The sequence below is a fragment of the Tinamus guttatus genome, unplaced genomic scaffold, assembly GCF_059628265.1.
Source record: "Tinamus guttatus ecotype Peru unplaced genomic scaffold, ASM5962826v1 Tinamus_guttatus_pri_ptg000472l, whole genome shotgun sequence".
Classification (NCBI taxonomy): Eukaryota; Metazoa; Chordata; class Aves; order Tinamiformes; family Tinamidae; genus Tinamus; species Tinamus guttatus.
Genome location: NW_028289006.1, coordinates 5,619,675 through 5,634,509, shown reverse-complemented (window position 1 = coordinate 5,634,509; position 14,835 = coordinate 5,619,675). Strand labels below are relative to the sequence as shown.

The window sequence follows — 14,835 nt, the reverse complement described above, 5'->3', positions numbered from 1 at the left end:
AGAAGAATTTATTGTGAATAGCTATCAAAAAAAAAAAAAAAAGGAATAGTGCCTGATAGCTGAGGAGTCAGAGCTGCTTTTGAGGCATATAAATAAACAGAGAGTCACAGAATAGGAGTAATAAGGTGTTATTGGCCCTGCATTTGTCACTGCATCGAACTTGTGTAACCGAATTGATTTTCAGAGGGTGCTGACTGCTGGAAACATGTTCCTTTAAAATGGCTCCTGTTCACTGCCTCAAAATCTATCACGGCTTTTGGAGCTCTTGGCTTCTGAGTAGCATTCTGATATCTGGGTTATTGACATGCAGAAGCTCAAAGCTCTCTGATAAGATTCATTCAGCATTAGTTTTCCTGTAATTAATTTTCTTGATTATGTAATTAATTTTTTTCTGGTTGAGCATGCATTCTGTTTCTTAAATTGCTTATTTTTTTCACCTCAAATTTGTTATTCTCCCAAGTTTTACATTAGTAGTTGCAGCAAACCCCAGTGACACGTGTATGCATTTTCTTTCTCTACATTTTTTTTTTTCCAGATGTAACTGAAATCGCGCCGTCTATTCTGAAGAGTTCTCCCACCGATCAGCAGATGAACAAGCTCGCGAGGAGCCTGGGGCCCGAGTGGGAGCACGTTGTTCTGTGCCTGGGGCTGTCGCACGCCGACGTCTATCGCTGCAAGGTCAACCACCCGCACAACGTGCAGTCGCAGATCGTGGCGGCGCTGGTGCTGTGGAGGCAGCGCTTTGGGCACAGGGCTACCATCCAAAGGCTGCAAGCCAGCCTGAGGGCAGAAGAGGTGGATCCTTCTGCCATACAGCACATGCTTGAGTGAGGCTGTGCTCTTGATGGGCAGCGGTCAAGCGCTTGGCTAAACTCAAGTGAGTTCAATGAACTGTGTGTAGAAGCTCTGGTGCCTCGATCTGTGGAAAATGGGGTTGAGAGCTGCGGTTTTATTAGTCTTAGACATTCCAGTTTTCTGTGGCACCTTGTGACTTTTCATGCCAGATGAATTTTTAGCAAGCATTAAAAAATGGATCACTCTTGCCTGTTTACTTCTGTACTATTCCAGTGGGGATGTACGGTGAAACTAAAAGTCTCTGCAAGCAGGAAGCCCTGCAGTGAGTTCAGCAAGGTTTCGTGTTTCATTATGGGAGTGACTCTTGGTTTAACCTATTTTCTGGACTACATAGGAGCCTTTTTTTTTAATTGCTGTTCCCTCCTTACTGATATCCCAGTAAGAAATTAGAAAATTTCTTAGAATAATTGATTTAACAATTCTACCACTGTTACTGCAGGTGGCTAATTTCACTTTTAGAAAAGTTTTAACACATACAGGTTCTTGCTGGGATAGATGGCCACCACCCTAGCCTGCCTCAGAAACCGGTCCTGAGTGGAAGTAATAGAAACTTAGTATGTTGCCAAGGGGTTTTCCCAGTATTATTTAGTTGGTGCAAGGGGACGGGCACATGGTGTCTCTAGGCGTAGCACGGGTAGGGAGTTCCCAAGGCGCATGCACAATGCACAAGTGACGAGAAGTCATGCAGGAGCTGGCAAGCAGAGCAAAAAGGTACCTTAAAAGTAAGACAACTTTTAAGCCCTCCGTGTTTGTCTCACTTTGCAAGTGCTGTGCCTGAGTTTGCAGAGCCTCTGTGCCTGCAATGACAGAGGAGCCCTCGCTGCTCTCCTTCCAGCTTGTGCCAGCCCCCATGCTCATTTGCTTCCCACCTGTTTTTCGGCATCTAACCGGAGCAGCTTCACAATTCCTGTCCCTGTTTCTTTGGCAACTGTCACTGTGTCACTGTTAACAGTTAGATTTTACCCAGAAGAATCATAAATTTTGGGCTTTTCTCCTTCTTGCCTCCAGCCAAAGAGTTTTTCTTCCAGGTGGAAGAAACCACCAGGCTTTTCGCTCAGCCGGTAGAGGGGTATCAGTCCCCAGGGAAGGTGCCCATCTACTCTCCGGGACCTAGTTTAGTGCTTTCTGGACGCTTTGCTCCCCAGTGAATGAGGAGAAAAGCCTGGATGCTGGTTTCCAGGTCAAATTCCAGCAGAGCGTTTCCTCTGCAGTCATTGCCAATTGACTTCCTGTCTTCCCGGATCTGCCCCATCTAATTTAATAGCTTCACAGCTTTGTCTGATGACTTTATGGAGGCAAGAATGAGCTTTACACTCTCTTTTTAAATCCTTCCTCTATGCAGATTTTCAGGAACATCTGGGAAATAAGGAAGGACAACAGAGTTTTAAGGACACTCCATCTGCCTTGCTTTTCACGGTAACAAAGACTATATCTGGGCAGGATCAGCACCTACAGGCGCTGAAGCAATTTGGTGGTATATTATTTTTAGTCTTATATAATGCAGTTCTGACCTTCAGTAAATCATGATCCTGTTATACCTCACTCCAATCTTAATTGATTATATCCGATTATGGCTGCTTACAGAGTTTAAGTCTATCAGCAAGTCCCAAATAAACAATGTAAATCAATTCAGGCGCGGGGATTTTTTTACTTTACTGTTTCACAATGCTTTAATGCCAGCATCTTCCTTCCGTTTGAAAGTCATCGGAGTGCAGATGGGGTTGTGTAGGTGTACAGACATTTGACAGATTCTGAAATACAAGGCCCGAAGCCTGAACCTTCTGACCCGATTCACTCAGGGGGATAAACAGCAGTGTCAGCTGCGGCTAGCGATAAGGAGCAGAGCCGTGTCTGTTGCAGCACTTTGGAGGACCAGAAGCTGGAGATGCGGAGCCACTGAAAACGTGATTTATAGGAAAAAGCTACCTCTCAGTCACATAAATGCAAGCACTGTATCTTGTTCTAACCCAGCATAAAGCAGGCCTTAACATAGACTCGTATTCCAAGGGAGTTGTCCCCAGTTAACCTTGCGAACCCCTCTTTCTTCTTTGGACAAATTTTGTATTTCATGATGTTCTGCATTTGTAACATTAATGTCAGGTTGCCCATAACAAATACATTCAGAGCATTTTTAATGAGGTTTTGAAAAGCTCAACTGGGAGTAGGTATAAAACTTCATGCCAAATATGAATTTATAAGGATAAGCGGAAACTTTATAGGTCAGATATCCTTCTGTGTATCTAGCATAGGTCACTGGAAACTTGAGGGATCAGTATCATATCAGGTGATTTCTGCAGAGCATTTAAATTGTTCTTTAAATGGGCTGAATTCTGCATCCCAGGAGCCCTGGCTAGACAAGGAATTTAAAACCTGGCCCTTTGCATTGTAGAAGAGAGCACTTAATTCCCAATTTATAGTTACTTTCACATTCCCAGGCCCTAAATTAATGCTGCAATGCTTGAGCTGCAAATATTGAAGGGAGAGGTTTAGTTATTTTATGAGACTGTTTCCATTGCTGTTATTTTTAAATTCATGGAAATGTTCCTATTAGACTCTTCAGTTTTGTTAAAGCTCATTCTTGCACCACACAAGGCACATTTAACTTGACAGTAGTATTCCTTTAACCTAGTGGATTTTTCCATCCACTTAAAAATATTTTTCTTCCGTGTGTCATGCTTTATATTACACAAGGATGCAATTAAGACAATTTAGTTCTTCAGATGTATAGCAAGGCCTCTCATTCTCTCCTAGGACAGCCAAAAGGTCTTAAAATTTTTATTCTTCTCTGGCTAATTTGAGACCAAATATTATTTGTTTAAATGTCAGTCGCAGGAAAGCCTGAAACTTGAGTATTGTTCAGGCGTGAGGCAACCCAGTAAGCCAGTTTTCCTGTCCCTGGGACAGCAGGGCTGTTGAGCAAAGAGCTACGATATGTGGATAAGCTGCAGGTTTTGCTTCACGTCATTAATTCCCTACATCTGTGAGCTCTCTCTGGAAGGCTGAGAGCCAGGCTGTGGGCTCCCTGCTCCGAAGTCTTTCAGTGACTTGAGTTTACGTCTCCCACAGAGAGGGAACATAAGCAGCAACATAACACTCCACCCATACATGGCAGTCAGGGCTGGAAATGCCACTTAAACCTCAAAAGGGTTAAGATGGGGTTGGGTAATACCAAAAAAGTCAAAAGATTCGGTGCTTTGTGCTGGGCAACTTGGGGCTCCGGTGGTTGCATGGGGCAGCCACCCCATCAAGGCCATGACCCATCGTCCAACGAAGGACAGTGGCAGCTGCTCTGCGCTATGCCACTCACTACCTGCACTGGCCTCTTTGGTCTTCTCGCTCGAGCCTGGGCTCAGGGGCAAAGTTTAGCCAGCATCAGCTATTTTCTGATTCATTTGGATTCCTCAACTGATGCCAAGAAAGCATGTCTATTGCAAATCTTTTTATTGAGATTTACTCATTTGTGGCAGCATTTAGTAGCCCCAGGAGAAGAAAATGTAAAGATGGCCTTGATGGTCCTTCCGCAGAAGAGGTCTACTTAGCTTCTACCCCTTGGAAAAATTAGTCATTGTTTTCCATTCTTGGTCTGTAATGGAGACTTTGAGGTCTCATTTAGCTGTCTTAAGTGGTAAGAAAGCTTCGTGAAAATGATTTTATACTATGCAGAGCACAGGTGGACTCTTACCATAACAAGAACTAACGACCAAGACCACCACTTCCCACCTGCATAAAGCAATGTGGATTATCACAAAAATGGGATCTCCTTGGGACAGAGGGATGTCAGTGAGGCTCTGCACTGCATTAAGCAATGTTTGTGCAGGAAAACTCAAGTGCAATCATCTGTGAGTTGCTTCTCCCAGATAGAGAAAGAAATTTCCATCTTGAGTCATTTATTATGACAGTCATTGATCTATGGAATAAAACATTTTGCAAAAGGCTGGAAAAATAAACAAAGTCATATTGTATCCAAAGAACATAAAAGGAACACTGATCTGACTCTAAATATGGTCATGCTGCCAATTTTGTTTCTTACTGGAAATAAAAACAATCTCTGAGTGCTTATCTATTTTTAAGCTTCTATATTCTTGATAATCATAGACTGACTGATCTTTACAACATAGTAGAAATAGAGCTGGAAAGAGAGTTCCTAAGAGGTTTGTGGATTTACAATGAACATTCAAAAGATTTGTCCAGATTTCACAAAATGAAAAATTTTTGACTTTCAAGGTGTCTTTCTGTCACCTGGCAACTGTACCTAGAAATATATCTAGTGATTTGGCTTTTTGGCCCGAATACAATGTCTTTTTAACTGTGCTCCCGAGAAAGAGGAAGAATTTGCCAGAAACAGAAATAATCATTCATCCTGTCTTCCCAGATTAGAAAAAAAAAAAAAGTGTCTATGTTAGCAGAATTCCCTCACATTTTATTTGTGAGAAAGATGGGATTGGCGCTTCCTCTTTGAAGCTGTCATGAGGATTTGCACGGGCAGAGGAGCGTGGCTGAGCAGCTGCTGAGCAGCTCATGGCGCGGGAAGGACTGTGCCACTTCTGCCGCAGGGACCACACTGAGCCCTCTGCACGTGTGGCCAGGACCGCTCCTGACACCGCTGGCTGATCCAAGCCCCAAAAGCAAATAGAAAAAAAAGAAAAAGAAAAATTTCTCGTTGACTTCAATGCGCTTTGGATTAGGCCTCTTTAATCAGAACCTGCTGAAGCGTGGTGCTTTTGCTGCCTCGCCTTGAAAAGGGGCCTTTATGGAGGTCTTGGCAACAAGAAGCCACAGGGTTTTGCGGGTGCAACAAGTGCTCTGCCTTGGCGTGGGGCTCCTTCCCCTGCCGCGAGCGTTGCTTCGCGCCGTTCACCTCACAGGACGTCGCACAGGAGTGAAGGCGCCGAGCAGCGGGGCCGTCCAGCACCCGCCCAGGGGATCCGAGGCCTGTCCGTGCGCCTCCAGCACCACTAATGCCCGTTCAGGTCTGAAACGGGAATAATCCCCTCAAAGGTGGCCTTGGGTGGCTTTGGAGATCGCTAGTCTCTCCAGCACGGCTGAGACTGCCCTGCCCCACGCCTTGGTGCTTCCCAGCTCATCTCCTTGGGTGCTGGACATGAGCCTCAGGAAGGTGCTGCGCGTGTGCCCGCTCGGCTGAGGCCTCCAGGGAGACACTGGTAACCACATACCCCCATGTTGTACCTTGAAAGCAGCAGCCCTCAGTGCACACGGTCTTTGCCCAGTAGGCATCCTTGTAAAAAAAGGGATATAGAGACATATTAGAGGGGAAATAAAATCTTCTATTGCCTGAGCGGGCCGACCTCAGTGATACTGCCTTTTATGAGGTAATTTTATTTTTATGGATGCATTTGCCAGACTTTCTTTAAATAAGAAAGTGAGCGAATAACCAGAACATGTGGGGACTCCTGATAAGGATCCTTCTTTCAGGTTATTAAACAACCTGCAAAGCGAGTGCTCAATTATTCCTGCAAATGCTTGAGCAACACCTTTTGCTCAGACTCCCAGCTGGAGCCGCCTCCCGGTAGGTGCCTCCCGGTGAGTTCCCAGAAGCGGCGCCCGTCGGGCACACACCCCTCTTCCCGATAATGCCGCCTTCTGAGAAAGCCTCGGGATTAGCAAACCAGCCAGCACGAGGGCCCTGGGAAGGGCACCTTCTCCTGGTATCCTCCCTGCCTCTCGCCAGGCGCTCCTTGCCGCTGGGTCAATATTCAATATTCTTCCTCTCCATTACTGCTCCTGAGCTTGCAAAAGCTGAGGAACCGCTTCAGGCTGCGACTCATGCGGCGATGCACCCTTCCTATTGAAAGTATGGCGAACAGGCAACACATCCCAGAGTATTTGCTTAATAGAAGCTGGGGGTTGCTGACTAAGTGGCTGCTGTGCTGAGAGACAGCAGGGAATCAGAAATCAGAAATCAGAAACCTCCAAAAAATCGGATTCTGGCTAGCAGCACGGCCGGCAGGCTGGCTTTGGAGCTGTGGTGCAAATCTTGTTGCCGAGCAAAGGGGCTTTCTCCCTGTGATCTGCACCGTGTTCCTTGCACAGCACCAGCATTTGGGCCATTCAGCATCTGAGCAGGATTAACCAGAGCTGTCTCCTATCTATCTCATGCAAAAGTCGCACTGGAAAAAACGACAAGAATATAGTAAAGAGCTGGAAAAAAGCAAACCAGAAATGAAACCTGAGACTGGCTGACCATTTCATTGTGAATTTGAGGATTTTTTTCTTTTTTTCCCTGGTGTGGATGCAGCCCAGGCTTTGCGGCATTGCCGATCCAGCTCTCTGTCCTTGCAGGCTGTACGTGCCTGGGGCTCTTGCGAAGCAGCCCTGGCACAGCCACCTTTTGAAGGCAGGGGAGGAGGTCAGCAGGCAGAGGGGACCCATGTGAGCAGCTAGGACATGAGGAGTGGGGAGACAAAGTCAGGGCAGCGACTGGACAAGGACTGCCAGCTCCCGGTAGCCCCTGCCCGCTGCCTTCTCCAGCCCTGCAGCCACGTGCTCTCTGACGCCAGCAGATGCCAGGGCAAGGAGGGATATTTTTGTTGTTGTTGTTTTGTTTTGTTTTTTTCCCCTTTCCCAAGCAATCACGTCCGACACATGAGAATTCACCCTGCGATTCGACCAGCAGGTTCCTGCAGCCCCCGGCTCCAGGTTTAACGCACTTTCCTAGAAGGGACATAGCTTGCAGGGCAAGCAGCTGCGATTCCCAAAACGCTAATCCCGCGAGGCGTGCGCCCTGGCGAGGTGACAAGCCACGAGCGACTGCAGCGCAGCCGTCATCCTGCTGAAATGCCAGCCGGCCCCTGGCCAAGCACGGCCCACGGCGAGCACTCCTGGCCGCCGCTGCGGCCCACTGCGCAGGGGGACCCGGCACTGCCACCCGGCTGCTCAGGACGGGGCCTTCTGATGGCTCTTGGGCCCTGCTGTGGAGATGCATGTAGCCATCCCCCCAGAGGAGGAAGCCTCCTTGCCTGGATCCACTACGGGGCCACGAGTTAAGATGCCACTGTGTTTGCAGAAGTGGAGAGTCAAAACAGCCGGGTCCTTGGGGAGCAACGTGCAGAAGTCAATGGAGACCTTCTCAAATGTCTCTCAAGTGTTTCATAATATAAATGTGTTTGCTCTCTTTAGTGTCACAAGCATCCGGAGCATGGAGAAGAGGAACAGGGTGCTCCTTCCTGGGCGGATTCGAACGCCCCTGTCTATGGGGACAGCCAGGCTCTGGGGGCACCTGAGCTTTACTGAACTTAATGGTATGGACACGGGTTGCTGCGGGCATGTCCCACATGCTGGCACACCACTTTCCATGGCAAACAGCTGCGCTTTTCGTTGAAAAGGGGTGGCATTTCTCCTCTATGCAAACATGTTGGCAAATGCTTACTTTTCCAAGTGGGAGCATTGCACAAAAGCAATCCAGACGCCCATCTCTGCAGAAGCAGCAATGAAGGGGCACCATGTTAATTGTGGGGAGCTCTCCTAAGGCTTGGTAAGGAAAGAAGGAAGATAAAAGACACCATTTGACATTGGCTATAGCTAGCGTTGAAGCATAAACCCAGGGCTAGCTTAGGAGAGATTATCATATGGCACAACAGAATTGCTCATCTGGTAAGCATTACTAAACGCTTACTATACTAAGCATTGCCGATCTCCAGGAAATGTACCTAGGTGAAGCTGAGGATTTTTAAATCTGAAACTGATGGCATAAATCAAACCCTTCTTGGGATCCTGCAAAAAGAAGAGAAAAGGAAATTGCTTTTCAGCCCACTGAGAATGCTCTTGGTAGCTGATAAACTGCCTGTGCCTCCCCATGAAAGGCCCAGCAAACAGCAAGAGGGCAAATATCACTGCTGCTGCGAGCCTGCAGAGGGGCAGGCAGGCAGCGGTAGGAGGAACCGCCGCAGTTCACCCTGAGAAGGGCCCATGGAGACGCCGGCAGCAGCACATGGCCTGTGACTGAGCGGGTGGGAGGAGGAACCCGCACCCCGTGGCAAGGGCTCCCTCGCAGGATGGAGCTGCTTCACAACTAGAGACCTTCCTGTGTCACCCTGACTGTTTTACCCTGGTGCCCATCAAGGTATACCAGGAAGCGTGGAAGAATTTGGGCCGTGCCAGCCAAAAGACAAGCTGGGACTTAAAGAGGTCATGGTGAGGGTGTGCACCGGGAGAAAAGTAACTCTCTGGGATTAAGACCTGGCTTCATCTCATCTAGCTTTTACCATCTCAAAATCAGGCACCCAGTCCACACTTCTCCTATGAACAGAAAAATGAGGATGGGCACAAAGGGGGCAACTCACCTCATGTTTAAGACAGAGGTGAATGACATCTCCTAGTGACATCTCCTAGTCCTTTCCACTGACTATGGAGGGAACAGAGATGAGCTGTCATTGATTTAACTTCAGAAAGCCAGACAAGGATTCATCTAACTTCTGGCATCTACTGTGCAGACACCTACGTCAGAGCTGATCACGGTCACATCCTTTTATAGCCAAGGGGCCAAGGGAGAGAAACAGCCACTTTTAGGGTGCAATTCATCCACTTACTTCGATGTGTTGCTAGAACAAGATGAATCACATCCCAGGGACTGCAACTGGTGCCTGGCTCATCTGTAGGTGCATGCGTTTATTCAGATGAATCCCATTCCTCATGTCAGATTAAATGAATCCCACCCAAAGTCCTGAGGCATCGTGATCCGAAAGAAGCTGAAATTAAGCAATCTGGGCTGATAGTACCAGTGGTCCCTGCAGCCTATGCCAGCTGCGGGGGCCCATGGAGGCCTCTACAACATGAGTTTCACGGAGGCCTTCCAGGGGTAATAAATGGCTTGTGTATCCAATAAAAGGAAATTGAGCCTTGGTAGACAAGTTTCCCTGGAAAGAAGACCTACTTAGTTTGCATAAACAGTTCACACACAGCAACAGAGATCCTGGAATGAAACACAGCCTAGTTCAAGTCCTTGCTGTGTATAAACACAGAGTGGATCTCTGCTGGGAAAATAAATAATTTGGAGGAAGCCAGTAAAGATGACGGTGTCTAGCAAAGGTGACAAACTGCCAAGGGTTAGATACCTTATATCTTACCTTTGCAGAGATACTGCAGTGTCTGCTCTGTGAAGCACAACATCAAAAATACTGCGTCTTGCTCCTTGAGAAAAAATGGGGTGTTTTTTGTTGTTTGTTTGCTTGTTTGTTTGTTTGTTTATTTCCTCTCTGTTGCAACAGTTTTAAAAGCTTGAGTTTGGAATAGTCTTGCATTTCCTCATGTCTGTGTTTCTCACCTCTGTGCCATTAGAAGTCGTGACACATAATAGAGAAACAGCTGTGCAGGAAACTTCAGGCATCTGTTTAATATTAATTGCGTGTATTCCTAAAAAGTCATAGCATGTTTTGAAAATTTCCCTGCACATCTGGCACATTACAGCTTAGGGTCTTTTTTTAATGCGTTTTATCTGTGAGTTACTGAGGTTTATCAGCCACAAGCCGGCCAGATAGCAGGGAGATGCACAGGAAAGAAAAATGGAAGAGACATTGCTAAATAGCTTCTAAAAATCACTCAGTGCTGAAGCAAGATGACAAAGCAACCCTGGCTGCTGGCTGAACATAGATAGATCTCGAGTTATCTGGAATTCAGGTTTAGGGAAGGAGGACACATGCTACTGATAAATACCATGCAATTTTAAAGAGAGAGATTATTTGTGAGTCCCTTCCAAAACTATAAGCTGGGGTTTCTTGCTCCACTAGAGGAGGATGTGTTCTCCACACCTACTCAGAGAAAATAATTAACCCTCTTCCTTTGCTTGTACCTGCTTGCCTCCCACATTAACCCCAAAACCTTGAGAAGCTTTTTCTGAATGAACAAATGAATGCTGGAAAAAAAAATTTTTGCACAGCTTTTTCCTTCGACTCAATGCACCAGAGGGCACGTGCCCCAAAAGCATCCTTACAAATGGCTCTCTTTTTATTTTAGAGATTTTTTATCTCCAGGAGCAGTTCTTCTCTCCTTTATGTGGCAATGTTTCTCACTGCCGCGTGTGGGTGAAACACCTGCTGAGCTATCTGAACTGGCCATAAAGCTGGTAACCAAATGATGTCTTGAAGTGTTTACTATGCAGCCAAAAAAGGTCTAGAAGACAAAGATTTGGGGAAAAAAAAAGAAAAAAAGGAAAAATCAGCTTTTCCAGTGTTACAGAGCAGATGCACGGCACAGTGTCCTTGAGTTAGAGATACACAGAAGTAGGACCACAGTGCTCCAGAAAAAAAGTATTTTGAATTTTTGGACTGGGGCTAAATCAAACCCTGGGGAATGTGTCTGCTCCATAGGAGAGGGAAATGGAAGGCTTCTCCAAGCCTCTGCCTGGGGACCCAGCAGGTCTGGTGCCAGCTCTGGCAACTGCTTGGGCTGACTGTGTTTTGTCTTGATGCTTTTTACAGATATGGATGAAATTAAATTCCTGGCAGAGAGCAAGTGTGTTATTTGTGGATGTAGTTGAAGAGAGGCAACACAGAACCTGCAGAACATTGTTTAAGAAATGATTTTCATGAGCAGCTGCCCTCGCAAGCTGCTGAACAGAAAGTTCTCATGGGGCTGAGACCTCCAGAACTGCCACAGCCCAAGCGCGGGGAGACGGGAGGCCCTCGGCACTGCGGCCTAGCCAAGCTCCTGGGCCATCCCACCTGCAACTCATCCCCTGGGGAGGGGCATGAAGAAAACCCCTGTTTTGCTCCTTTAGGGGGATGCAGATGGGGGACCTTGGGTGACTGCTGGCTGTGGTGGCCGTAGGCACCTGCTGCTTCGCAAGCAGAGACCGCACGTGCGCACCTACGCGCGCTGGGTTTCCATTGCGCTGGCACGCGCGTGCGAGGGGACAGCGCTGTGATTTATAGTCTCGGGCCCATCATCTTCCTCGAGCTGCGATTGTCCTGGCACTGCACAACGAGCGGCCTGCGCTGCCAGGAGGAAACACGATGCGGGGCGGGCGGCGCGCGGGCCGGCTCGCTGCAGGGCCGGCTATGCGGGAGGCCGCGGTGCTCGAGGTCCTGCCAAGGTGCCGGTGCGGCAGGGTGCTGCCCCCGGGGGGCATCCTGGGCAAATGCGAGCGGCCAGGGAAGAGCAGGTTGGCAGGTGGGCGGTGCGCGGAGCTCCGAACAAGATCTGTTCAATTCCATCAGTCAGCACTCTCTTCCAGAAGATGACCTATTGAACATTTCCAGGAATAGCTGTGCCAAGCCTGTCAACTGTTTCTTGGAAATACACTCAAGAAAAATGGCTTCCTTCCAGTAGGGATCTGCAGAAAGCCTGGACTGGATCGAGGGCTATAGGTAGCTGCCAGGGCTCAGGATGCTGTTGCAGCTACTGCCTCAGGGACGCTGGCCAGGCACACTCCGATGGAGGGCAACGCTCCCTCTGTTGCCCCCTTTTACAAAAGTCTTAAACAGCAGAGAGAAACAACAGAGCAGAACAGTGTCATTCTTTGCAAATCGACTCAACTAGCATGTTAATCCTGAATTTTCAGCCTGCACACATACACCAAGAGGAGAGCTGACGGTGCTATGAGGGACTAGGACATCAGCCCAGCATGCTTGAATGCACCTAGGCTGTCCTGAAGGCCACCAAGTAGCACCACTTCCAAGAACAGCACAGGCCTCAGTGATCATAAGTTGTTGCCGTCTTATTATTCTTGGTATTCTCTTATCATTTTATTGCTGAAATTTGCATGATAACCTGAAGTTGTTTGCTTTGTTGCGTAGGCTTCACTCCATGAGGGAATAGGTGCCATGTGGTGCTGCACGTGGGCTGCCAGGCAGGGAGCAGGGATGAAACAAGCCCTGGGAAAGGTGAGTCGCACCAGTTGGCTGTGGTGGCCCAGTCCCAGGGAAATCTCACTGGCTCCGAGCCACTGGCAGGGGACAGCTCGGAAAGCCAGAAGCTACACAAGGTACCTGCTGCAGCCTGTCACCAAGAGGGCACCTTGTGGCCCATTTCTTTGCTGTTGCCCAATCCATCTGTAGTCCAGCTTGAACCAGTGGGCTACAAACTGGAGTTACCTAAGTTACAAATTCAGCTCATTTTCTCCTATTTACATGTCACATGTGGTGCCTCTGCAGCAAGAGGCTTTTAGGAAGTCCAAGCCTATCTTCAGGTCTCACCACTCCCTTTCCTCCATCATCTTCCAACATGTGCCTGGGTGAGCAAAAGTCCACAAAAATAAATATTGCCCCACTGCAGTGTGCCAAATCAAACTGGCCAGGCTCTGCTCTGTTGTGTGAGAGAGAACATAACTGCATTTTGGAGTTATGCTAGATTGACTCCAGATCTGGATTTACATTGAGTCCTTCATGACCAGTTAGAAATAAACCAGAATAATGGGAGCTGGCATGGCTTGGCAGGTTGTTGATAGGATATAACGTCCTTCATTTCTGGGTCATTAATTTGAACCAGCCCAGATCAGTAATGGCTGTATTTTCCAGCCATATTTGTAATCAGTATTTGGTTGTGGTCTAATAGCTCGTAATGACCTATCTGAACAGAATTAGGGAGTCCATTGCTACAATTTGTTTTAATTACCATTTTCATTGGCTGTCTCTGCAAAGGCACCAAGGCCTGAATACACCCTAAAGTGAGGTCTCTCTAGAGAAGTGTGAGGACGGTGGTAGCTCGTTCTGCAACAGCTGACTGCTGTATCCAGTGCTTTCTGAGTCATTTTTTGCAAGGTGAGGCTCAACTCCTCAGGGAGCAGCTAGACTCCCTGAGCAATGTGCATTTCTGCAGCTATTCAAAATTGTGCTCCAGATGTAGCCTCCAGCTTAGCCCCTGCAGACCCTGATTGACTGTCAGAAGTGTAGGGTCACTCTCTATTTGCTTGTTTTCTTGTATTCCTTTCAAAGCATCTGCTACCAGCCACAGTCAGAATCTGGGTTTGACCCAAGATGGATATATATCTTATATATATACATATATTTTCGTATACATGTATATCCATTATCCATATTTATAAATATATTTCTTAGACTCTTAGACTCTTAAACCTTCAAAGGGGCATCAATGATATGCAATGCACTTGTATAGGACCTATACACAAGGAGATATTTGCCCCTGAATTCACACATGCACTTGTGCACACTTCCACACATCCAGAAATTGTCTGCATTTTTGGCATGGTCTAGTAATTAAAAAGACTCTTTGAATGATTTATGACTCCTTTGTGAGCAAGGAAGGCTATATGGCTTTTTTTTTTTTTTTCCTTTTCCATGTAGAGTGTGCCTAACTGGCCACCATCTCCTTTCAGAAATGAACTAAAATAAGTTTTCTGTTTCCTGGGAGGAATATTTTCATATTTCTCCCTGGGTGCGGCCAGGGTTTCTGGCAGCACTCGGCTGAGCCTGCGCGCGCGGCTCTGACTAATGCAGCAAGCAGGCGCGCGCACCATGCCGCTCGCGAGGATTATTCGCCTCATACCAGCAGATCGCGTCACTCGCAGTCGCTGCAGCGGCTCCAAGGAGCCCCAGCGCTCCACGCCAAGTCTGCGATAGATGCTGGCACTCTCAAAGCGAGGTGGAGGAGACAGGAAGGCAGTCAGGCTCATGTATAACTTATGGTGTCTCCTTCTTAGTACTCTACTTCACCCACCCACCTGCTAGCACAGGCTGCGTTTAGCCCTCTTTCTTCCGGGTTTTATTAGCAAGGAGGCTTCACCATAGTTATTGGCACAGTCCTTCATAGCAGGTTGCACTAGCAGCAGTGTTAATGAACAGCTTTGCGGCACTGTGGGCTGCAGTTTTGAAGGCCAGATGTGCCACACAGGCAGCCCAGGTGAGACACAGTGGAGTTTTTTAGCTGTTACATGCAAGCAGTCTAAGCTGGACAGGGAATGAAACAGATCATTTGAGAGCACTTCCAACACTGAGAGCTCAGGCTGCCTTTGGAGCAGTGACTGCAGATGTTATTTGGATAATGCAGAGGCTTGCATATGGCACTGTG

General features: G+C 47.5%; 1 protein-coding gene across 1 annotated transcript in view; it reads left to right on the top strand.

The window, feature by feature from the left end:
• CRADD (CARD and death domain containing adaptor protein) overlaps window positions 1-14,835 on the top strand; it is a 340,232-nt gene that overhangs the window by 78,055 nt on the left and 247,342 nt on the right. Inside the window, exon 3 of the mRNA XM_088532939.1 lies at window positions 536-835. Coding sequence (XP_088389065.1) covers window positions 536-831 — 296 coding nt within the window. The 3' untranslated portion in view covers window positions 832-835. The remainder of the gene's footprint in view (window positions 1-535; window positions 836-14,835) is intronic.